Here is a 23,538-nt window from a genome sequence, read left to right as displayed (position 1 = left end):
ATACTTAACATTTGTCAGCTTGTCCTTGAAGATTATCAACTAAAATGTAAGAGTACAAGAAAGAAATGTATCAGACATTTGAAGAACCCACAAGTGAAAAAGAAATAATGTGGGATCAGTGGTTTTATCACTCAAATTAGAGAGAGGTTTTGAGAAGGTGAGAGACATCACTGCTGTGGAATATTTCAGAAATGGAAGAGGTACTGGTTTTAAGGAGCAGACAGAAAGACACCAAAGTAACAAAGGAGACATGCTAGAACCAGAAGCGATATAAACGAATTAATCTGTTTCCATTGTAATAAGACCAAAGCTAGTTGCTGGAAGTTAAATTGGAGACTGATTGTAGTAGTAGGAATGTCCAAGAAATCCACAGAAGTTATGAGATCAGGAAAGAAAATATGTATTAAAACCATAGGTCTGTTGAATAAACAGAGAACATTTGCCTTAAAATTTACTAAGAAGGAAATGATGACTCGGTCAATACTTTCCTTATTATTGTTGAAGGGAATAGGTCCAGTGAAGGTTTTGACTATTTTATTTCAAAATGAGAGCAATTCCTTGTACTGTACTTCAAACCAAAAAGCTAAGCAGTAAAGGTGTTGGAGCAAGTCAGTCTGTTGGATAATGCCATTTGCCTTCCAGAAGGGTTAATCAAGTGTTAATTGGATGTACACATTGAGGTTACATACTGATTCCATTATACAGAGCTGAATTAAAGAGTGACTGTGTATACTGAAAATGGAGAAGTTGTCGTTGGATTAGTGCAACAAATCTTAGGAAACAAATTGATCTGGTTTTGGGAAAATACCTACCTGGTTCAAATATATTGGCCTTATTGAAGGTGGAAGAGCCAGTAAAGATAAGAGAACACAAGATGTTACAGGAGGAACACCCTGGATTTTTTCTTGACTGTGTTGTGATAAGATCTCAGGCCTGTTGAATTTATCAAGAAGAGTCTGTGCAAAAACGAGTTAACTTGGAACTTAAGTTATTGGATACAGCTTTTGAAAATTTAAATTAAAATGATGAAGTTCACATGTTTAGGCCATCTGTTTTTAATAGAGATCTGCAAGCAAATTTTATTTTGAGAGTGTTGTATCACATAGCCTACCTAGAAATTGAATTAGAACTAATACCTGTGTAGTACATGAGGCAATTGAGATCATATCGAAAGTGAGCTGCTGAGGATTGGGTGGTAGTTCATCCAGGTGTAGTCCTATCTGAGTATCAAAGTAAACTTTTATGATTGGCTCACAAATTTCCAATGGCAAGTCACTTAGGTGTTAGGAAAAGCCAGGCTGAAGTAATAAAATATTATTATCGATAAGCATTTTGCCACACATGCCATACATATCAGAAAGTGGAGAAACACCACATCTATTAAACTATGCTTTTAATCCTGATGCTAGTTTTCAAAGAACCATGTGGCAGGTTCTTCATGCAAAGGAGTTTTATGTAAAACCAGGAATGGGAATCAGTATCTCTTAACAAATATGGATGTTTTTATTTAACATACAAATAACCATATGTTGAAATAGGCAGCAAAAGACTTCGAGATTTATAGAGTCATAGAGATGTACAGCATGGAAATAGACCCTTTGGTCCAACCCGTCCATGCCGACCAGATATCCCAACCCAATTTAGTCCCACCTGCCAGCACCCAGCCCATATCCCTCCAAACCCTTCCTATTCATATACCCGTCCAAATGCCTCTTAAATGTTGCAATTGTACCAGCTTCCACCACATCCTCTGGCAGCTCATTCCATACATGTACCACCCTTTGCGTGAAAAAGTTTCCCCTTAGGTCTCTTTTATGTCTTTCCCCTCTCACCCTAAACCTATGCCCTTTAGTTCTGGACTTCCCAACCCCAGAGAAAATACTTTGTCTATTTATCCTATCCATGCCTCTATAAGGTCACTCCTCAGCCTCCGACGCTCCAGGGAAAACAGCCCCAGCCTGTTCAGCCACTCCCTGTAGCTCAGATCCTCCAACCCTGGCAACATCGTTGTAAATCTTTTCTGAACTCTTTCAAGTTTCACAACATCTTTCCGATAGGAAGGAGACCAGAATTGCACGCAATATTTCAACAGCGGCCTAACTAATATCCTGTACAGCCGCAACATGACCTCCCAACTCCTTACATAAGTTTTATTGTAATTCTATACTTTATCACAAACAGCAGTTTCCACCTTTTCCTTTCCAGAAGGCAATGCTGCCACTGATAAAGAACCTGACTCTAAATCCAAAATCTAATGAAAATCACCTACTTGAATAACATTACAGCAGTTCTGGCTTACCCTTAAAGGAACCAGTATTTCTAATCAGTGGCGGTTTTAACTAGATTCCTTGAAGCAGTGCCTTTGGAAATATATACAGCAATATAGAAATGAAAAAGTTAATTTCAGATTTTTTATAAGGTATCAGTGACACATTGAATCAAGTCAAGTTTTATATTACAAATACTAAAAAAAAAAATCATGGTTTGTGGAAAAAACAGTTTCTAGCTTCACTTTATCATCTACAACTCTAAGATTGGAAAGATTGGACCAAAATTTAAAGGCTGTGATTAGAGCTTAGACCTAGTGATTGGAATAAACAAATTGCTTTGTTACTGTCTGCTACTAGGGATGCTCCTAATGGATCCATAACGTTCAGCCCCTTTAAAAATGATATATGGATGGCATTTAAATTGGTTGCATTCGTAAGCTAAATTTCAGAGACTTAGCTTGCATCCTTTATATTGAGTTTCACAGAAAAGAGACTGGCCAAAGCAGGAGTTGGCTAAAAATAATTTGGAAAAAAAAATCGACTAATAAAGGCAAAATACTGTAGATACTGGAAAAGGGTTGCATGACTTCTGACCTGGGGAAGCAGGAGATGTTTCAAACACTTGTTAAATGTTGGCTGTTTCTCCTGATGGGATTAGAATGTCTGTCCAGTCTGAGTTTGCATAAATACGAGGTGTTAGTCCTTTTGTCTTTTAAGTTAGTACACGTTAGTAAAAATACTAGACCTATGTGATTTAATAAGTTAGAACTTTTACACACATTTAATAAAAGTATAGAGTTGTGAGTTTTTATTTGCTGTTGTCAGTTTGACAGTTCTCATTCACTCGTGACTTGGAGATGCTGCTGTTGGACTGGGGTATATAAAGTTATAAAAGACACAACATCAGGTTATAGTTATGGAAGTGCTGTTTTGGTAGTAAGTTTCTTAAATGGAATAGCAGCCCTATTTAATATGTATTTAACAGGTGCATACTAGTTGAGGAAACTGTTTGATGTTCTGGATTTTATTCAGGTCCCAAGAGACTGTCATTAAGGGCTGATTAATGTTATAATCTTCCCATAATTTCGGGTGAGTTGTGGAGACACAGTGGCGGGGGTGGCTTTGTTCTGAATAGGTGAGAATATTATCACTTATTGGGGAGTATCTTTTGATGTAGAAACAAATCGAAACACTACTTGCAGCATGGGATGATAAAGATTGAAGGTGTGAAGAGGCAGCAGTGGGTTGGAAGGGGTGTTTTAATTTAGTCTGTCTTGTAATAGTAAAATATACTACAAAGGTTTAATGAATGAATGAATGAAATGCTGTATAATAAACATAGTGTACTGGTGAGTGAGTTAGTAAAGAGTAATGAATGAATGGAGACATGGTATTAATAAATATAGAGCTCTGAGTGGGTCAGTAAAGAGACCTAAAATACAGTATCTCACATACTTAATCAAAATTTAGTTTGTGTAGTTTTATTTTATCCAAGTCAAAAATACAGTGCCTTTTAACTCTCTGCAGCAAATAACTTATGAACCATTCATACAGATATTCAAATGGAGGTGCTTTTTGAAAAAAAATTATAAATGTTATTTTTAAAACTCATCCCTATCTTGGCCTTTCAGTTGTTTGCTTCGATGCCAAAATCAACTTTGACGATAATGCAGAATTCAGACAGAAGGAAATTTTTTCTCAGAATGATGAATCAGAAAGTGATCCCTTGGAATGTGAAGCAGCAAAGTATGACCTCAAATACGTCGGTATGGACGGAAATATTGCTTGCTTTGGTAAGTGGAGCATGTGAGTTAAGCTATTCGAAAAGATTTTTAATTGAATGGAAAATCTAATATTTCTTTGCTGTATTACAAAGAGAGATCCTTTATTGATATACCCAGAAGCAATTGTAAAATGTTTTTATTGAAAGTAGCTGTCTTAGTAATTTTCTTTCGATAATATGATGACATGTTTGTCAGTTGAATTTTGTTTTTAGTCAGTTTGAATTTCAAATTGTTGAGTTATTGTCATTGCATTGTTAGTTAAACACTGGAAAGACCAAAGACAACTTATTTGGTCATTATGAAATGATACATAACCTTCCTCCCAATATCTATACTCTGTTCAATAGCGAACTAAGGTTTAAACTGCCAATCCTATTCATCCTCTGCACCCGATGTGGCCTCCTCTATATTGGGGAGACAGGCCGGCTACTTGCGGAGCGTTTCAGAGAACACCTCTGGGACACCCGGACGGACCAACCAACCCAACCACCCTGTAGCTCAACATTTCAATTCCCCCTCCCACTCCACCAAGGATATGCAGGTCTTTGGACTCCTCCATCGCCAGACCACAACAAAACGACGGTTGGAGGAAGAACGCCTCATCTTCCGCCTAGGAACCCTCCAACCACAAGGGATGAACTCGGATTTCACCAGTTTCCTCATTTCCCCTCCCCCCAGCCTGTCTCAGTCAAATCCATCAAATTCAGCACCGCCTTCCTAACCTGCAATCTTCTTCCCCCGGGTGCTTTAGATGGGTCAGTTTTTGTCCAGTGCATGCAGGTTGGTTTCCTGACCACAATTCGGCTATGTTTACTTTAGCGATGGAAAGGGATAGATATATACCGCGGGGCAAGAATTATAACTGGGGTAAAGGCAATTATGTTGCAAGGCAAGATTTAGGATGCGTAGGATGGGAAAGGGAACTGCAGGGAATGGGCACAATTGAAATGTGGAGCTTATTCGAGAAACAGCTACTGCAGGTTGACCTCTTTCCACCTATCACATTTCCGACGCCCCTCCCCCAAGTCCCTCCTCCCTACCTTTTATCTTAGCCTGCTGGACAAACTTTCCTCATTCCTGAAGAAGGGCTTATGCCCGAAACGTCGATTCTCCTGTTCCCTGGATGCTGCCTGACCTGCTGCGCTTTTCCAGCAACACATTTCCAGCTCTGATCTCCAGCATCTGCAGACCTCACTTTCTCCCCAATCCTATTCATTACCAAATTGTAAGCTTAGTCCCTTCATTGACAAAACTCCAGTACCTTCTTTTGCTACTTCATTTTTGAATGAGCCTATAGAGTCATTTTAAATTCCTCATATACGCTCTAATTCATCCACAATTTCAGCAGAAAGGACTGAAATTTACTAAAATTTTGCGGAATTTGATAGAAGGCTTTTCTGTATGTGAATTCTAGAGGGTTATCTCAAGCAATTCTGTACTGCTCACTTCATTACAGATTATCACATCTCTGTAGCACCATGCATGCACTATCTTGTAGAAGCATTCGCCACTGCTGGGATCTTCCAGGATTTCTGTTGCCAGTGCCATATTTAAAGCCCAGATGTGCATCAGTTTAATCACTGCCAGCCATTAATAACCCTTTGCAATTCCTGGAGTGGGAAGGAAATAAAAAGGAAAACCTTTTGAGGGCATATAGATGGCATTAGATTAGAAATAAAAACTCACATTTGTAAATGTTTTGCAATTTTATATCATTACCTGTCTGATTGACTGTCATAGTAATTGCAGCTACAAGCATCAAGCTACACAGGCTATCATGTTAGAACCTTCCTAAGCGAATGCTACTCTTTCCCTAACACTCATCCTAGCACAACATCTTTTCATTGTTCAATGTGGGAACGTCACATGTTAGAAAACTGCAAGAAACCATATGTCATTGGTGCCAACGTGTACAACAACCTCCTGCTGGTCATTTTCCCTTTGAGAACACTCTGTGCCCTCTCCAAGACATCCTTGACCCTGGCACCAGGGAAACAACACACCATTCAGATGTCTCGGTCTGCCCCTGACTAAAAAGTCCCCTATCACAATCGAGCACTTGGAATCTGACATACTCCTCATTGCAGTAGAGCCAGTCTGGGTACCAGAAACCTGACTGTCAGTACTACATTTCTCTGAGCGTCCATCATACCCTACATTTTCCAAAGCACCATACTTATTTGAGAAGGGGATAGCCAGAGGAGAGTCCTACACAACCTGCCTACCTCTCCTAGCTTTCCTAAAGGTAACCCATCTACCTGACTGCGGAGAGAAAGCAAAGTTATGTTTCTGGTCCAATGACCCTTCTTCAGAAGTCTCTGGACTTCTGTCATGTAATCTTTGGAAGGGCTTTGTGGAAGTTGGAGGCAAGTCTGTCATCACAGAATTCTCATAACTGACCAACCTTGTTGGTACCGCATTTCTGAGGCTGACCCGATTAAGAGTCTAACTGACAGTGATCCTCAGAATAGTGATGATCAGATATTCAATAGTATGAGAGATGTTTATATTTTCTCATGTTGGAGATGGTCATTACAGAGATGTTGTGTGGCCCAAATATTATTTTCCTTTATCAAAACAAGCCTGGGTGTTGTCTCGGTCTCAATATCATGTTGATGTAGACTTAATGATCCCTTTATGTAGCATTTCTGAAGGGTCTTTTCTGTTGTATGCTACCACATGTTGCTGGGTGAGTTCAGTATGTGGCACCAGGGCTTATCAAAATTATAAACAGATCCTGCTGGAACTTCAGAAAACTAAGTAAGCTGTTCACTGGTTAATGCAATTCCAATATACACTCCTGCTACCAACACAGTTGCCTACACTAATATGGGATACTTGCAGGAGCATGTGCTTCCTTTCTGTTATGTTGAAAGTTTGTGAATTCTGAGAATGGATGCTGATTATACATCTAGCCCATTTGTGAAAATGGTTTTGTTTTTGTATTTGTCCATTAATCTAAATAATCCCTTTTTATGTTGTCGGATCTCTGTTTACCAGTAAAGGTATTTATTTACACTTCTTTATATGATTTATTTTCTCAAATTTTCACTTTTTAAGTGAAGATGCACTTCTGTATTTTTCATTAATCAAGGACTAAGAAAAGAGACAGTCTTTAGACTTGCATCGCTTGTCGAGAAAGTACTGTTGAATTGCTGATATGACTAGAAATGGTTGCTTTATATTTAAGTCTCACAACAATATCTGCCTGTTCAGCCTTTTTGGTCCATCTTTCATGCAAGTCTCCTTCTTTCGTCAATGTTGTTAAAACTTGAATTTTCTTATGAAACTGTTTATAACAAACTAGTCTTGTATGCCTTTCTGTATTTAAATAACTGATGAGCTAGAATATGATGCCTTGCAAGCTGGTAAGAGATGATATCTCTGTTATAAACAGTTAATGGAGCTGGCCTTGCAATGGCTACTTGTGATATCATTGAACTTCATGGAGGAAAACCTGCAAACTTTCTTGATCTGGGCGGTGGTGTACAAGAGAATCAAGTGTACCAAGCCTTTAAACTACTAACAGCGGATCCCAAGGTAAGACAACATATTTGTAAACAATATTTTTATTAGGAGAAAGGAATGTATAATAGCAAGTGTTTTTGCACTGGCAGTTATTTAAGGATTTGTAAATAATTTAAATTTTAATGAAATTATTTTAATTAAACACAGAATACACAAATACTCGTTCAATGATTAATGTATGTGCATTTTCATGAGCACCAGTGATCTGTAATTATCTATATAATATTGTACTCTGGCCACAAAACTATTTGTCTATAAATTTATGCATTCACATAGAGCTTATTTGCAAATTGGGAAAGTGCTAACCATTCACTGTGACTTTGCTTAATACTAACAGGGGAAATAAAAATCTAAATGTGAGTCCACATAGTTTATCTGTGATGTTCACCAAAATTTACTGATCCATTATATATGCTACTCTTTCCCAGAAATTCTAGGTAAGCTGAGGTCTCTTGGGAAGGAGGAATTGAAGGAAATTAGTATCAATTTTTTTAAAATGTAATGCTCGAGAAATTAATGGAACTAAAAGCTGACAAGCCAAGGACCTGATTTAATCTACTTTACAGGGCACTAAAGGAGGTGGGCATGTAAGTAGTGTATGCATTGGTTGTCATCTTCCAAAATGCTGCAGGTCCTGGAACAGTCTCAGCAGATTGGACAGTGACAAATGTAACACCATAGAGTCGTAGAGTTGTACAGCATGAAAACAGACCCTTAAGTCCAATTCATTCATGCTGACCAATTTTCCTAAACTAAACTAGTCCCACTTGCCTTCATTTAGCCCATATTCCTCTAAGCCTTTCCTATTCATGTACCTTCCAAATATCTGTAAAATGTTGTAGCTGCGTTTACCAATTTTTCTGACAGTTCATTCCACATATTAAACTATCCTCTTTGTGAAAAAAAAAATATCCTTCAGATGTCTTTTAAGTCTTTGTCCTCTCACCTTAAAACTATGCCCACTAGTTTTGAATTTGCCCACCCGAGGGAAAAGACCTTTGCTATTCACCTTATCTGTGCCCCTCTGATTTTATAAATCTCTATAAAAGGTCACCTCTCAACCTCATGTTCCAGTGAAAGAAGTCCCAACCTAGCCTTATAACTCAAATTCTCTAGTCCTGGCAACATCCTGGTAAATCTTGTCTGAACCTCTCCAATTTAGTAATATCCTTATCATAGCACGGTGTTCAGAACTGTACACAGTATTTCAAAAGTGGCGTCACCAAAGTCCTGTACACCCTCAACGTGGTGTCCCAATTCCTATACTCAATGGTCTTAGCAATGAAGTCAGTCATGCTAAACACCTTATTAATCACCCTGCCTACCTGTTATGCAACTTTCAAAGAGCTATGTACCTGAGCCATGGGTCTTTCTGTTGGATAAAATTACCCAGGGCCCTACCATTAACTGTAAAGGAGGAACTAGACATGGAATTACCTAAAAGGTGGAAATTATGGTGGAGTTCTGGAGGCTCTATTTAGCCTAACATCAGTAGTAGGAAAAATGCTGCAGTCTATTATAAAGGATGTGATAAAATGAACACTCCGGTCCACATAATAAGTAGGGTGCACCTGACTGAAGATTAAAGATTACTACCCATGTCTGAACAAACTTGTTCCAATCGTGCAGAGAGGATGCTCCGGATGTTGATTATTTTGATGATTTAGTGTAGAGATTTAGTGATTTGTGTATTTAGAGACTAATCTGCCTTTTTGAAGGTCAGAGTTACTTGTTTCTGAACTGGACAGGGGCCGAGAAAAGAAGGCCTAAACAAATGCTCGTCTACCCAATTCAAAGCACACAGGAAGACTGTGTTAACGTTGCCTGTGGTATCATTAAAATTCTGTAAGGGATTGCCATCCCAAAAATGCTATCATTCTCAAAACGTAAACAATCCATTCTAAAAAAGTAAATTATGATTATTTGTGGACTGATGTGCATAATTTTCTTTCTTTGTATGATATGATTTTGAAAAAAACTGCATGTTTAAATCTGATTGGAATGATAGGATAGTTTAGCACTTAGTATCTTTTGGAATAAGCAGTAGAAAGTCATGTTCTCTCTAATACAGTATACCAAAACTTGTTCATTAGAAAATTACAATTTTGGGTTTTGATAACGTTGCCACATCGCGAATAGAGGTAGAAGGCAGGTTAAGTAACAAAACTAGTATATCCTGCATTCTCATTTATATTGATCCAACTCCTTTCAAAATTTCATAATTTGAGAGAATGAACCTTTCAGTATGCTATTGGCGCGTTATATTGCAAGTTTTTGATTTCAACAGTATTTTCAACTTCACCTTGTGGCAGTTTTATTAAAAATCTGGATAGTCAAAACAATTTGTAGCTGCTGACTTAAATTTACTTCTCTAAAAAGAGTTTCGTTGTGTAGGAAATAGGGAAATCTTAAATACATATTGAAGATAAATTTAAAAACTGACTGCACAATTGATATAGTAGCTTAGTTTTAGATATGTCAGAGCAATTGCTGAAAGGCTAATGTACAGTATATGATTGCTTGAAACTTTATCACCTTTGTCTTTCAAAGCATGCATTTCCTGTAGTCATTACTCAGAACTGATGTCCCATTTCGAACATACTGCACCTTTTACATACTCCATTACCTCCGTCCTTTTCTGTTGTATATGGAACATTGGAAGGGTTTTTATAAGCTTTCCACTCTCCCTCTGGAGGTGGTGAGTTAGGGATGAATCCACTCTCCTTGAAGGGCTTCTGTCTTGCTTGGCTCAATTGCAAATTAATTGTATTAATTTTCAAAATTATCTGTAAGGTGTTGCTGGAAAGAAAATGTGAACAGGGCATGAAATTTCTCTGTCATTCAGCTTTTGGATGATTAAACCATTTATATTGAAGGGAGACAAGGTACTTGAATAAGTTTAACTTAAAGTAAATTCTTTTCCATTTGAACTAATGGAATCATTTTACATGATTTTAATCCAATTCATTTTATAGTATATTCTTCCAACCTACTCATGAGATTTGTGCCATATCATGTTCCTGTAGGAGTCTGCTACCTTGCAGCCTGGAAAAACATGTGGATAAATTTAACTAAACTGTGTACCGTTAATAATGTACAGACTGTTGAATTTCTCCTTAATGGAACAAATTATGAAAGGTAATTCAGAAATTATCTTCTATATGGAATTTTACAGTATGCTGTAAAACCTAGAATCTTAGTCGTACATTTTTTTGGAAGCTAATTAAGTTTTCTGTTGATAGAATGTGTGAACAAATTTTATATTATGGTTTGATATTGTTGCTAGCCCCAATGGAAATGCATTCTATAAGTGAACAATATGAGTTGTTCAATTCAGCAGTTTTTCTTTGCGTTCACCATGCAATGCGGGTGTTGCTGGCTTGGCCGAATATTTATTGCCCATCCATAACTGTCCAGAGGGCAGTTGGAGTCACATTGCTATAGATCTGGAGATCAGGTAAGAATGGCAGTTTCCTTCCCTGGAAGGATTTTTGCAACAATCCACGATGGTTTCATGATCATCATTCAACTCATATTTCCAGATTTTCATTGAATTCAAATTCCATCAGTTGTGGCGAGATTTGAACCCTTGTCCCCAGAACATTATCTTAATACTCTCGGCCCTCACTTCCCCATATTCATATGAAATCAATGTAGATTTGCATGTCATCTTTTGTCAGAATTCTAATGCATTTCTGCACAGGTATATCAACTAAACCACTAATTGGCTACCAATTCATTATATAATATTCCTTTCAAGTTTAAATAGACGATTTTTCAACTATTTTATGGATAGTTTCACTAATGAAAGCAACATACTGTAATATTTTGTAATAATTTGTCTTAATTCATTTCCACAATTTGAATCAAATAAAGGTCAGACATTTTCCCACACAAAAGGAGTAAAAATGGAAGAGTGAATCATATCAGATTGTCTTGTATATCTCTGGATGATTGCTTCAAAATTGTCAATGTCAGGAACCTGGACAGAGTTACTGAGGAAATCTGACTAAGGTGGATGATGTGTAATGTACATGAAGAGAGTTTTAAAAAAAACTCTAATCGTATGTAAAGCAAATCCACTTCACATTTAAATCAAGCTCTGATATTTTCCACCTGTAAATGCAGGATTCTGATACCTTATGTTGTGTTGCACATTTAATTTGGAACCTGTTACAGTGGAATATTTGCTGTAACTAGTGTAGAAAAGAATACAAGTGTCAGTACAATTTAGGATTATCAGGTTTAGGATTTTACTTTTTTATTTGTGTTAAATGATAAATTCCTGTGAAATATTTATCAAGATATCATGAATTGAATATTAATATTAACTGGTAAATCATGATTGTTTTCTTGAAAAAGGAATCAATGACAGAAGTGTCTTTAGTACACTGTGGCTGCATTCATGTCAGTATGTCATTAATTGACATTTCATGTTTCCTGTGGAAAATGCAGCAATTTCTTTTAAAATTACCGTTATGATTCTGATTACCGAATGTTAAGTAAGAGTCAGACAAATTAAGACTTGGCCACTAATGGTGGGGGAAAAGGAGGATGAAGGTGAAACTGGCATTGTTATGTGGGTTCCAGGTAACCTTGATGCACATGTAAATAAATACGACCAGGGACCTTCCGTCATGCTCAACAAAAATGACCACAGTCGCAAAATGCACGCTATACTCAATGATGGTTTCGTTTATACTGATGGAGCCTGCCATTCTAAATGACAATACAGCAAGTTGCAGAGACACTTATGGGACTTGTGAAAAGATGTCAATCTGCCTCATGATATATATGATATGATTTATCTTTACAGCTTATGCATCCATGAATGTAGAGGTTGTCCAAAACGCAAAAAAAGGCCAAAGTTCCTTCATGACCTATATAATCTTTAACTGGCTGTGCATAACCTGAATTGGCCAAATGCTTTAGTGGGCTGTTGCAACCTGTTTTGAATGAGATTTCCCTCATATACTATGAAAGATTACTTCACTTTCGCAAAGACCATACAAGGCCTCATATTGACAGCAATAGCATGTTTGTGTGGTCTTTTGACATTACTAATTTATTTACCAACGTGCTGCTCAAGGGAGCCATGTCACTATATCATGGCAATCTAGCAGTGCCACCTGTCTGAATCTGTGTCTATCAAATGCATAAACTTTGTAATTCTTGCAATTGAGTTTAGTTCTAACGACATCTTATATCCCCATCTAGATGACATTGCCATGAGATCCCCTGAAGGTCCATATCTTGATAAAATCTCTTTTAGTTACCATGAGAAGTGCAACTTTAATTGAATGACCAATAACCTCTTATCAGTGAAATGGAACAATCAGACAACATCCCTTTTCTTGAAGTATTAGTTGAGAAATCTACCAATGAGTTCTCTAGTACAACTTATCAAAAACCTATGTTCACTGGTCAGTGTGTGTTTTGGGATTACCATATTTTTACATGCTATAAGATCATTCTGATTGGCAAGCTCATGAATAGGCCCAAACCATCTGCTCACTGATAGGGCATAAGAAAACAACCTTGTGCAATAATGGCTATTCTTATCAAATCATCACAAGATTATAATAAGTTGTGTAATGGTATGTCACTATGATATATGCTCAATTTTGGATAATAGAAAATTCTTGCAAGAATGAAAATTGGTACCGATTATTTCCCATTAGGATGAGATATTAATTTTTTAACTTATGATTTTAATTAAACTCATCAAGGTAAAACAGTACAGAATCATATAAAATTTGATGTACTGTCAGATTCACGCTGTTAATCTTAATAAGGAAGGACTAAATACTTTATAATCAATTTGCAATTTTTCTATTATACAGAAATTTATGGCTGAGAATTAAATTAGGTGAGCTTCATTAACTTTGCATTTAGTTATATAATTAAAAAGTAATTTATGTTTTCATATAACTTGACTTGCACCTTATGGTTGGTACTTAGGACATAGTATTTTTGATCATGAAGATCATTCACTATTGCAGTGTAGCCCCTCATTTTAGGAACTGTAAAGCACATTTAACTGAATTATCTTATCTGCCTGTGTATTACCAAATCTGTAATTTCAAATTCTTTATTCATTACCTAAAAATTAACATGAGAAGTCACCTTTGAGTAGGCCATACCAAAATAACGTTTTGGTTATTCTTAACTATTTCTAATAGGATTTTTTTTTAAAAACAAAATACCTCACTACATCTAAGGATACATTTACATGACAAGTTTGTCATTACTGCTATATCAATGCAAAACTGGCAGTGTAAATCTAAAGACAAAGCCCAGCCTGATTTCTGGAATGAAGTGATATCGTACCTCCCAGAAGTATACAGTCAGGTATTGTGAATAAAAATTGAAAGATGCTATAAATCAGAGACAAAAATAAAAACTGCGGGAAAAGCTCAGCCGGTCTGGCAGCATCTGTGGAGAGAAATCAGACTTAACTTTTTGGGTGGAGTAACCCTTCCTCAGAACTGGTAGCTGTAAAACTTACCTACTACTTTTTTAAAATAACCATGTTATTTTACATGATCAAGACATGTAATTCATGCTCTTCCCATTTTCTAAGCGTTGAATTTCTGACATCTGGGAATTAATTCCACATATGGAGGTATTCATAATGTAGAGAGCTCACTGGTCAAAATTCCATTCAGTTTACTGATAGGAGTCAAGAAATGTTAATCGGGCACTGCCTGTTTGAAACGCAAACTACAATTATTGGTCTCAGCTATGTTGTGTAGTAGCCTAAAATAATAATAGAGTTTAGCCTCTAAAACAACGTCATATTTATGAGAATCTGTGTCAGTGACCTAATGAAGGTTTGTACATTAAATCAAAAGTTGGAGCCCAAGCAATGAAAATAAGGATTAGGCATTTCACAATGAGGGAGCATATTGTCAGAAACAATTGAAGTAAAAAAAAATTGAGGATGATAGGATTTGGAGAGCTATATCTCACTGCTGTGCTACTTCTCACATGGTCAAATTGTAAATTCCCAGCAAACCTTAAAGGAAAAGGTCCAAAAATTCTCTTTTAATAAATATTGTGGTGATCACCTTAATTAGTTCATTGTATGCTTTCAGCAGCCACCAAGCTATCTAAGTAATGATTGTCAGTACAGCATTCGGCTGTGGTATCACCTGGTATCAGACCTACGTGGTGTATCATGTCAGGTAATATAGCACATATGATGCTGAACTGAAGATTATTATTTATGTGGATTCATTTTGAAGGAAGCCTAATTTGTGGCACGTTGAAACATCATGAAGTTAAAATTGTAATTCTGTGCTTCTCAAGCATCAGTGAACAGTGGAAGGATTACATTGAATTTCTTCTGATCTTCTCTACTTCTGCCTTGACCAAAGTTCACCTGTAGCTTTTCATTTTACAGCTTATAATGGTGTCAACAGAATACTTCAGTCCTATTGTCAATTCTGGATAGTGTCCTTTCAGTCCAGTCTGTTGTCACTTTTGAGTAAAGTTCCCTCAATATCTCCACTTTGTCAGCTTCCTCACCGTTTGCAAAAGGCTTTTTCAATATGTTGCTCTTTGACTCTCGTTTTATGCCACCATCCTCTTTCTTTTTCCCCCTGCCCCTTGGGGAAGCTTATAGCCCTCACTGAGTGACTGTGGAGATAGAGAGATCTTTCCATTCATCTCATGCAGACCTCTACATTTGTGTACCTGGAGTTTTAGAATACCATTTTCTCAATGATGTGTGCATCTGTCACTTAATTTGATATTTCAAGTGAAAAGATAAATTCTGTACTATAAAAAATGTTGCCATCACCAATCTTAGTCCTCTCAAAGAAAATGTCTTCAGTTACAGCAACTTATTTATTATTGGCATCTTTTAGGGTAGCGAAACACACCATAGCAAAATATGAGGCTGTCTTACATGAGTTATTGGTTTAGATAACAAAAAAAGGGCACAGCAGTTTAAGGAGTGTATTAAGGTAGAAAGGTGTAGGGAGACTATTATAGAGCTTAGAGCCACAGCAGCTAAAAGCAGTCACCAATGATGGAGCAATTAACATCAGGGATTGTGGAGAGCATGGAAAAGAGCACAGATATCTTGGTTTGGGGAGGTGGAAGAAATTAGGAGAAAGAGGAAGGGTCAAGGCCATTGAATGGACTGGAAAACAAGGATGTGAATTTTATAATCAAGACATTGCTTGACCAGACGCACATGCAAGAGAAATGAGCACAGGAGTGAAACGTGAACAGGATTTGGTACAAGTTGAGACATGGCAGCAAAATGATCTGAAGTTTACACTGGATAGAACGTGCGAGACCAGCAAGAGGGTATTGAAACATTCAAATTTAGAGCTAACAAGTACCAAATGAGGGGTTTATTTGAGTGTACAAATTAAAAGCAAAAGTAGGCCATTCAGTACCTGAACCTGCTCCTGCAATCAATCCCATATGGCTGATCTGATTGCATTTGAATTCCACATTTCCATCTCCCCCAAGTAAGCTTTGCTTAACAAAAATTGGCCTATCTCTGCCTCAAATGGCTCTGCTTCCATCACCTTTTGAAACAGAGTTCCAATGTCGCACAACCCACTGAGAGAAACAAAAAAAATCACCACCTCTCTTCATAGAGGTGACCCCTTACTTTAAGATTGTGCCTCCTATTCTGGACTAACCCATAAGGTAAAACATTGTTGTCACTTTCACCTTGTCAGGACTAATCGAAATCTCGTACGCTTCAATAAAATCAGCCCTCAAATAGAAACTCAGCCTGTCTAATCTTCCTTAGTAGATAATTTACTCATTTCAGGTATCAATCTAGTAAATCTCTTCTGACACTGCCTCCAATGCATTTTCATCCTCCCTTAAACGAGGTGACCAAAACTGCATACACCACTCAAAATGTGGTGTCACTGATGCTTTGTAAAACTGAAGCATAACATCCTTATGTATATATTTAATTTCTCTTACAGTAAAGGATAACATCGTATTAGCCTTTTGATTATGTTCAGTTCCTGCATACTAATGTTTTGTGACTCTTGCGCTGGAGCACGTAAATATCTCTCCTGAGAATTCCACAGTTGTTCTCCATTTAAATAATATGCTTTGTCATTCTTCCTCCAAAAGTGAACAACTTCACACTTTCCTACATTATTTTCCATCTGTCAGATTTTTGCCCACTCACTAAACCTATTTGTATGTGTCTGCAAACTCCCATGCGCTCCACAACATACCTTCCTACCTATTTTTGTTTCTTCTGCAAATTTAGCTACCAGACTTTTCTTCCCCTTGTCAATGTCATTGTTGTAACTTGTAAAAATGTTCAGGCTGCAGCACTGACACCTGCAGAATGCAACTCATCTTATTCTGCTAGTCAAAAACTTTGCTTTGTGCCAGTCAGTCAATTTTCTATCCATGCCAATATATTACCCCGACTCTATGAGCTATTATTTTCCACAATAACCTTTTGATGTAGGACATGATAAAATGCCTTCTGGAGCTTCAGGTACAGTACATCTACAGCTCCCCTTTATCCATTGTGCCTATTACTCCTTCAACTCCAACAAATTGGTTAAATGTGATTGCCACAAAATCATACTGATTTTTCTTCCTGATTACTTGAGTTATTGGAAGTGCTTAGTTATAATACCTTTACTGATCGACTCTAATAACTTCCCATGATAGCGTTAAAGTAAACTGTTGTATTGTTTCCTGGTTTCTGCCTCCCTTCCACATTGAATAGAGCGGTTATACTTGGAAATTTAGAATCTGCTGGAAACTTCCCTGAATCTCATCTTCTACCTCATTAATCACTTCTTTGAGGATTCAAGGACGAAGTCCATCAGGACTCAGAGACTTGTCAGTCTGCAGCCCCATTGGTTTGCTTTGCTCTGCTTTTCTACTGATTGTAATTTTACCAAATTCCTCTATCCCTTTCACCTCCTGATTTTTGTATCTTCTATAGGAAGACAGAAGAAAAATATTCATTCATTTCATCTGCCACTTCCTAATTATCAACTATTAATTCCCCATTCTAATTCTCAAGTAGACTTCCACTTAAATCTTTTCCTTTTTAAAAACAATATGACCTCTTGCTATCCATTTAACACTCCTAGCTAAGCTTTCTCTAGTGCTCTTAGTTTCTTCATCCTGATCAACCTTTACAGTCATTCTCGACCATTCTTTATATTACAACCATACGACTTGCCACTTCTCTGTGCAGTTACGTATTTTTTTCTTTAAATTTGATGCTTTCCTCAATGTCTTAACCACAGAAATGTGTCCTTTACTTAGACCATTCCTTTAAAGAGGGAATATAGTTATTCTGAGTTTTCTGAAATATACCCTTAAATGAGCCACAAATGAGCTGAGACAGGCAATGTTACGAAAGTGGAAATAGGTGATCTTTGGGAGGTCATAAATATGAGGTTGAAAGCTCATCTTGTGGTCAAATATTCACTAAATTTGCAAGCAGTCTGATTTAGCCAGGGAGAAGAATGCAGTCCCGTAGCTAAGAAATGAAGTTTGTACCAGGGATGCGAATAATGGCTTTGGTTTTACGTGGAGGAAATTACTGCTCATTCAGTACTGAATATTAGGTAAGCAATCTTTAGAATTCAGCAACACTGCAAGAGTCAAGAGAGGTGGTGGTAAGGTAGAACCGGGTGCCATCACTGTTTGAAAACTAATATTGTCTTTTTGAATGATACTAAGGAACAGCTTTTAGATGAAGCTTTTAGGAGAGGCAATGGCCTCGTGGTATTATTGCTAGACTATTATTCCAGAAACTTAGCTAATGTTCTGGGGATCTGGATTCAAATCCCACAATGGCAAATGGTGAAATTTGAATTCAATAAAGAATCTGGAATTAAGGGCCTAATGATGACCATGAAGCCATTGTCAATTGTCAGAAAAAAGATCTGGTTCACAAATACCCTTTAGGGAAGGAAATCTGTCACCTTTACCTGGTCTGGCCTACATGTGACTCCAGACCCACAGCAATGTGGTTGATTCTTAACAGCCTTCTGAGCAATTACGAATGGGCAATAAATGCTGGCTTAGCTGAGACACCTACATCCTGTGAATGAATATAATAAAAACAGAAAGGGAGCAAGGATAGATTATTGTGAGACACCAGAGAAGCCCTTGAACCTGGTATTCTAGCCATGATGAGAGAATAGAACGGAACCAATTCCTTACAGTTAGTCTTTTATTGGGTGTAGGTCAAATTGACACTTTTTATGGTTAAATTTGTGATAACTAATCTGAAACCTGTAAGATAGTTAAGAGGTGAAGCAGTTGAAATGCTTTAGTGATTAGCTAGTGGGAACTTGATAAAATAGCTAGCTATTAAAATAATTTCCCTTTAATACTCCAGTAATCAGAAACTATAAATATGTATAATATTTATCGTCAGTTATGTAAGCGATATCATAAACTGCACCTTTGAGATCCAGGAGTTAATGTGATCAAATTAATTTTGTTAATGGCACATTTAAGCACTTTCGACATATGTAGGAAATTCACCTAATAAAATTTAAGATTTTGAGCACAATTGGAATTAGCAAAAAATCTTCCCTTGAGCCAAATAAAATCTTGTTTCACTTTATAAAATTGCCTGACTTTTGTAATAAAAGAGGCAGTCCAGCTATACTTACAGACATCTTGGGCTTGCATCAGCCCATTTGTACACAAATTGTAACGTTGGTTTTACAGAAGATTTGTTTCCATATTCCAAAGTTTGATTTGAAGATAAATGCTACCACATTGCAATTATCAAAATGAAAGAGGAATGATATGTCTTCCTACTCGGAGCATTTAAACAGCCTGTCTCCAGTACAAATTCACTGTGCGTTTGATCCCTTGAACTTTCAAAGCTTTCTTAGATTCTCTATAACTGGTCTCTCTGTGATGTGCCAATAAATTGGAGTGAATTCCTTTGCATTCACACAGCTGATGAATGGTTTCTTTCCATTAAAAAATTGTTGGTGATTGTCCAATTGATTCCCTTTACGTACATAGCACAGATGAATGAAGTCTCAGAGGCACCTGTAACATTGACTCTCCAGTCCAGATTTTTAAACTGTTGATTTCCAGTATGATCGTGCTTGTCTCTCATAGGCTACAGAACTGATTGAGGGTGTAATTATCCAAAGAGCATGTGCACAGCTCCTATTTTGATTGATTTTTTTCCCTTTCAAAGCCATAGGCTAATAATACTTAGGTCTTAAAGAATTGAGTCATTCTTGAATCTTGACATGATGCTCCATTTTAGCTCCTGTTTCAAATTCCTGGGGGGTCTTCATATTAAGCATAAATGCTGGCATGTACCAGTTGGCCTGAATGGTCTATTTCTATGCTGTGAATTCTGTGTATTATTACTGTACTCCTGTAATTCTGTACTGGAGTACATATGACAATAAAGGATATTCTATTCTAAAGGAAATTCAAATGCATTAGATTGCAAGTTATTAAATGAGCACTTGTGCGACTTGATTTTATTGCCTTACTGTCTGAAAAGCATTGAATGTAAGCTAACAAATCTTTGATTATATTTTGAATAACTAATAGATTTATACATAAAAATAGTAGATTAATATTTCAAGACCTGAATTCTGTAGTTGACTAAGAGGCAACATTGCTTATTGCTGATCTCAAACACAACTGCAGTCTCTAAGACAAACATAGTTTAAATATGCTACAATTCAAAATGACCTTCTGATGTTCAGAAATAGCAATGTAACTTAGCAGGAGAAATAATCAGTAATTTTGAAGAATTCTAACAGACAGCAGACTGAGACATTAAACGCACTCATTACTTTCCACAAATTGCTGTCATTTTCAGAGGAGAAATGATGACAATGTTGACAGTTTCACTACCCCCACAGCTGCAAAATCTGTGCCAGGTTGTTCACTGTAAGAATTCCATGAATCAGTCTTGACCCATAACATTTGTTCTGTTCTTTTCAGGTTATTAGTGTTTATATTTTTGCAACAATTCATTTTGGGAATGTATGAAAAGAAAGGAACTTTGAGCATTTGATTCCAGCTTTGGGCAACTGTCTGTGTGGAGTTTGCACTTTCTCCCCGTGTCTGTGTGGGTGTCCTCCAGGTGCTCTGGTTTCCTCCCACAATCCAAAAGATGTGCAGGTCAGGTGAATTGGCCATGCTAAATTGCCCATAGTATCAGGGGTGAATATAGGATAGGGGAATGGATCAGGGTGGGTTACTCTTCGGCGGGTCGGTGTGGACTTGTTGGGCCAAAGGATCTGTTTCCATACTGTCGGGAATCTAATCTAATCTAACCTAATTTGGAATTATGTGCAAATGATTGTGCATAATGAACTGGTTAAATTTATTTTTGATCCTTTCTATTTTCCCAACAATTCTTCAAAGTTGGTATTTTTTACATTAATGTGAAACATTTAGTTGTTTTTAAACAATAAGTATGCTGAATTGTGCAGTAATAGTGATTTTCTGCAGTACTGTCTCTTCTTCAATATGACATTATCTGTCCTCTCGGTTCCCATTTGTGGAAGATGTCTGCTTGGAGGCTATGTTAGTTAAATGAGCTGCTGTTCTCTGCTGCAATGTATGCTTATATTGAATTATCCACTTGTCATGTGTATTTACAGCTAATCCACTATATCTTTTAAAAAAGTTATAATTGGTATTTCAGAGAATTTTGCACTATGTTATTATTTTAAACATTTTTTGCTGTATGCCTGTGGAATCTAGACCACTGTACGCACATCGAAATGCACACTGAAGCTTTAAAACAAATTTTACATCTTTAATCAACATCTTTTGATTAAAGGATCTGGGACTGAAATTCATGACTCTTCATGAGAGGAGATATAAAAGACCAAATTGCCTTTTTCTGCAACATCAGAGATACTTTAAAACAAAATGTTATTTTTACTCTTTTCTCCCAAGATTCTCATCACAACATTCATAGATTGAGAATATGTTTGTGGATCTTGAAGGATTTGCTAAATAGCAAATAAGTTAAGAAAAGAAGATTTTTCTTTCTTATTGGAAATCATGGTTATTTGTTCGTGCTTTTATCTTGCAGATTTGTTTTAAACTAAGCAGATTAAAATTAAGCATCAGTGGTCAACAAGAAAGGTGAAGCGATTGTAAAAATATAATTGGCTTAGGACCATCGAGTCAGTGCCAAGATAATAGATCATGGTGTACTAGATTTTCCTGGTATTGGGCTATCTTGCAGCATGCCCCATTAGTTAGACTTATCCTTGCCAGTGTGGCTGCAAGCTGATATTGCTTACTAAATAATGAGATAAACAGCATATCTTAGCAAATTAAATTAAAAGATTTATAAAGAAACAGAGGAAGGACTGGGAATCTGGTGAATTTGGTATGAATTCATTTCCAGGAAGAGAAGTAAAGGGTTGGATTAAGATAGTGTTTTCTCATTTAACATTTTAAACTTGATAATGTCCAAAAATAATTCATAACCTGAAGGAATATTGCTCTGTGCTTATAATTCTTTACGTTTTGGAAGGAGAGGTTGATTGACAACCATTACCAATTATCTTACACTTAAATCTGTGGTTTTACTTTACTAGTCTTAACTTTTTTTGTCAAGTTTATTGGACAATTACAACAAATAGGAAAAAGTGAGGGCTGCAGATGCTGGAGATCAGAGTCAAAATGTGTGGTGCTGGAAAAGCACAGCCGTTAAGGCAACATCTGAAGAGTAGGACAGTCGACGTTTCAAGCATAATGATGAGCTTATGCTTGAAATAACAACAAATACAACAACTTTGTAAAAATTATGGGGCAGGTTAAGACTGAAATGTCACTTTTGCAAAGCTAGTGAGAGAGCAGCACAAATTAGTTGTCAGCTTCTGGCAAATCACAATTTATTGGGTAACTCTTTCTCACATGTTGCTGACCAACTGACACATTAATGATGTGTGAAAGTCAAGCGTTGTTACTTTTTCAGTGAGATCTGTTGCAAAATTAGCTTGCTTTACCATGAGGTATTCATTTTCACAAATGTTTTGTCAAAATTATTAATTCCAAATGAGTGCCGTTGGCCTAAAAAAATGTTTTAAATTGTGATTTTTGGAATCCCTTTAGTTATTCCACTTCATTAATATTAAACAGGCTACTTGATTGGGAACCTAACTAGTTAGTACAAAGGGTCATAAAATATTGTTTGATTAGCCAGTTAACGATCTTGACCTATTTTAAAAGCATGGAAAATATATTGAATTGTTAATGTTTCCTATCTTGATTCTGTCTACTATTAGGTGTAAAAAATAATCTATGAGTAGTTACCACGAAAAAGAAACCAGAGATGTTCCATAACCTTTTTTCAATGCAATGTCCGTATGAATACATTTTATTGACTGTGAAATGAAAAATTGTAATTCTAAAAATGGATGTTCTGTAACTGCAGAAATATCTGTTTGTGGCATTTACCTAATTTGTTTGTTCGTTTTAGCCAATTTTCTTTGCAAGTATTAAGTAAGAAATCAATAACATTATATAGTATTTTTCTGATACAAAATTGTAATTATGCAGTGGTCTGAAGCAGATATGGCAGTTCCAATTTTTGTGTTAATTGTGATGGCTGAATGTTTTAATTGACCTTAGTCAGATGTACTATAGCTAGACATTTTTCTCCCCACCTCCATCTCAATATTGTAGGCCCATATCCTCTGTTTGTTGCAGATGGTTGTAGCTCTATGCTACATTTAGGAAGCTGGCTTGATCTTCTGAAAGAAATATGTAGACTATAATTTTCCAGTTTAAGTGGATCAGATTTGACATTAGAGTGATGTAAAGATACTAAAACGGATGAAAGATGAAATTATGATTTAGCGTGATATGAGATCAGTATGATATTTGCTGTTTGAGACAATAAACCAAATGTAAAACATTTGAGAGCAGATGCAAAGTTGACTCCAGCAAAAATAAATAATTTATCCCAAAATAGG

The 23,538-nt window shown here is 36.6% G+C and overlaps 1 protein-coding gene across 1 annotated transcript in view; it reads left to right on the top strand.

Annotated features, from left to right (window-relative positions):
• The window catches only part of suclg2 (succinate-CoA ligase GDP-forming subunit beta), a 213,448-nt gene that overhangs the window by 94,654 nt on the left and 95,256 nt on the right, over positions 1 to 23,538 (top strand). Inside the window, exons 7-8 of the mRNA XM_043708307.1 lie at positions 3,902 to 4,063; positions 7,452 to 7,594. Of these exons, the coding sequence (XP_043564242.1) occupies positions 3,902 to 4,063; positions 7,452 to 7,594 (305 nt within the window). The remainder of the gene's footprint in view (positions 1 to 3,901; positions 4,064 to 7,451; positions 7,595 to 23,538) is intronic.

The sequence above is a fragment of the Chiloscyllium plagiosum genome, chromosome 18 (genome assembly GCF_004010195.1).
Source record: "Chiloscyllium plagiosum isolate BGI_BamShark_2017 chromosome 18, ASM401019v2, whole genome shotgun sequence".
Classification (NCBI taxonomy): Eukaryota; Metazoa; Chordata; class Chondrichthyes; order Orectolobiformes; family Hemiscylliidae; genus Chiloscyllium; species Chiloscyllium plagiosum.
The sequence above is the reverse complement of the archived record's forward strand: the minus strand, read 5'-3'. Positions and strand labels throughout refer to the sequence as shown.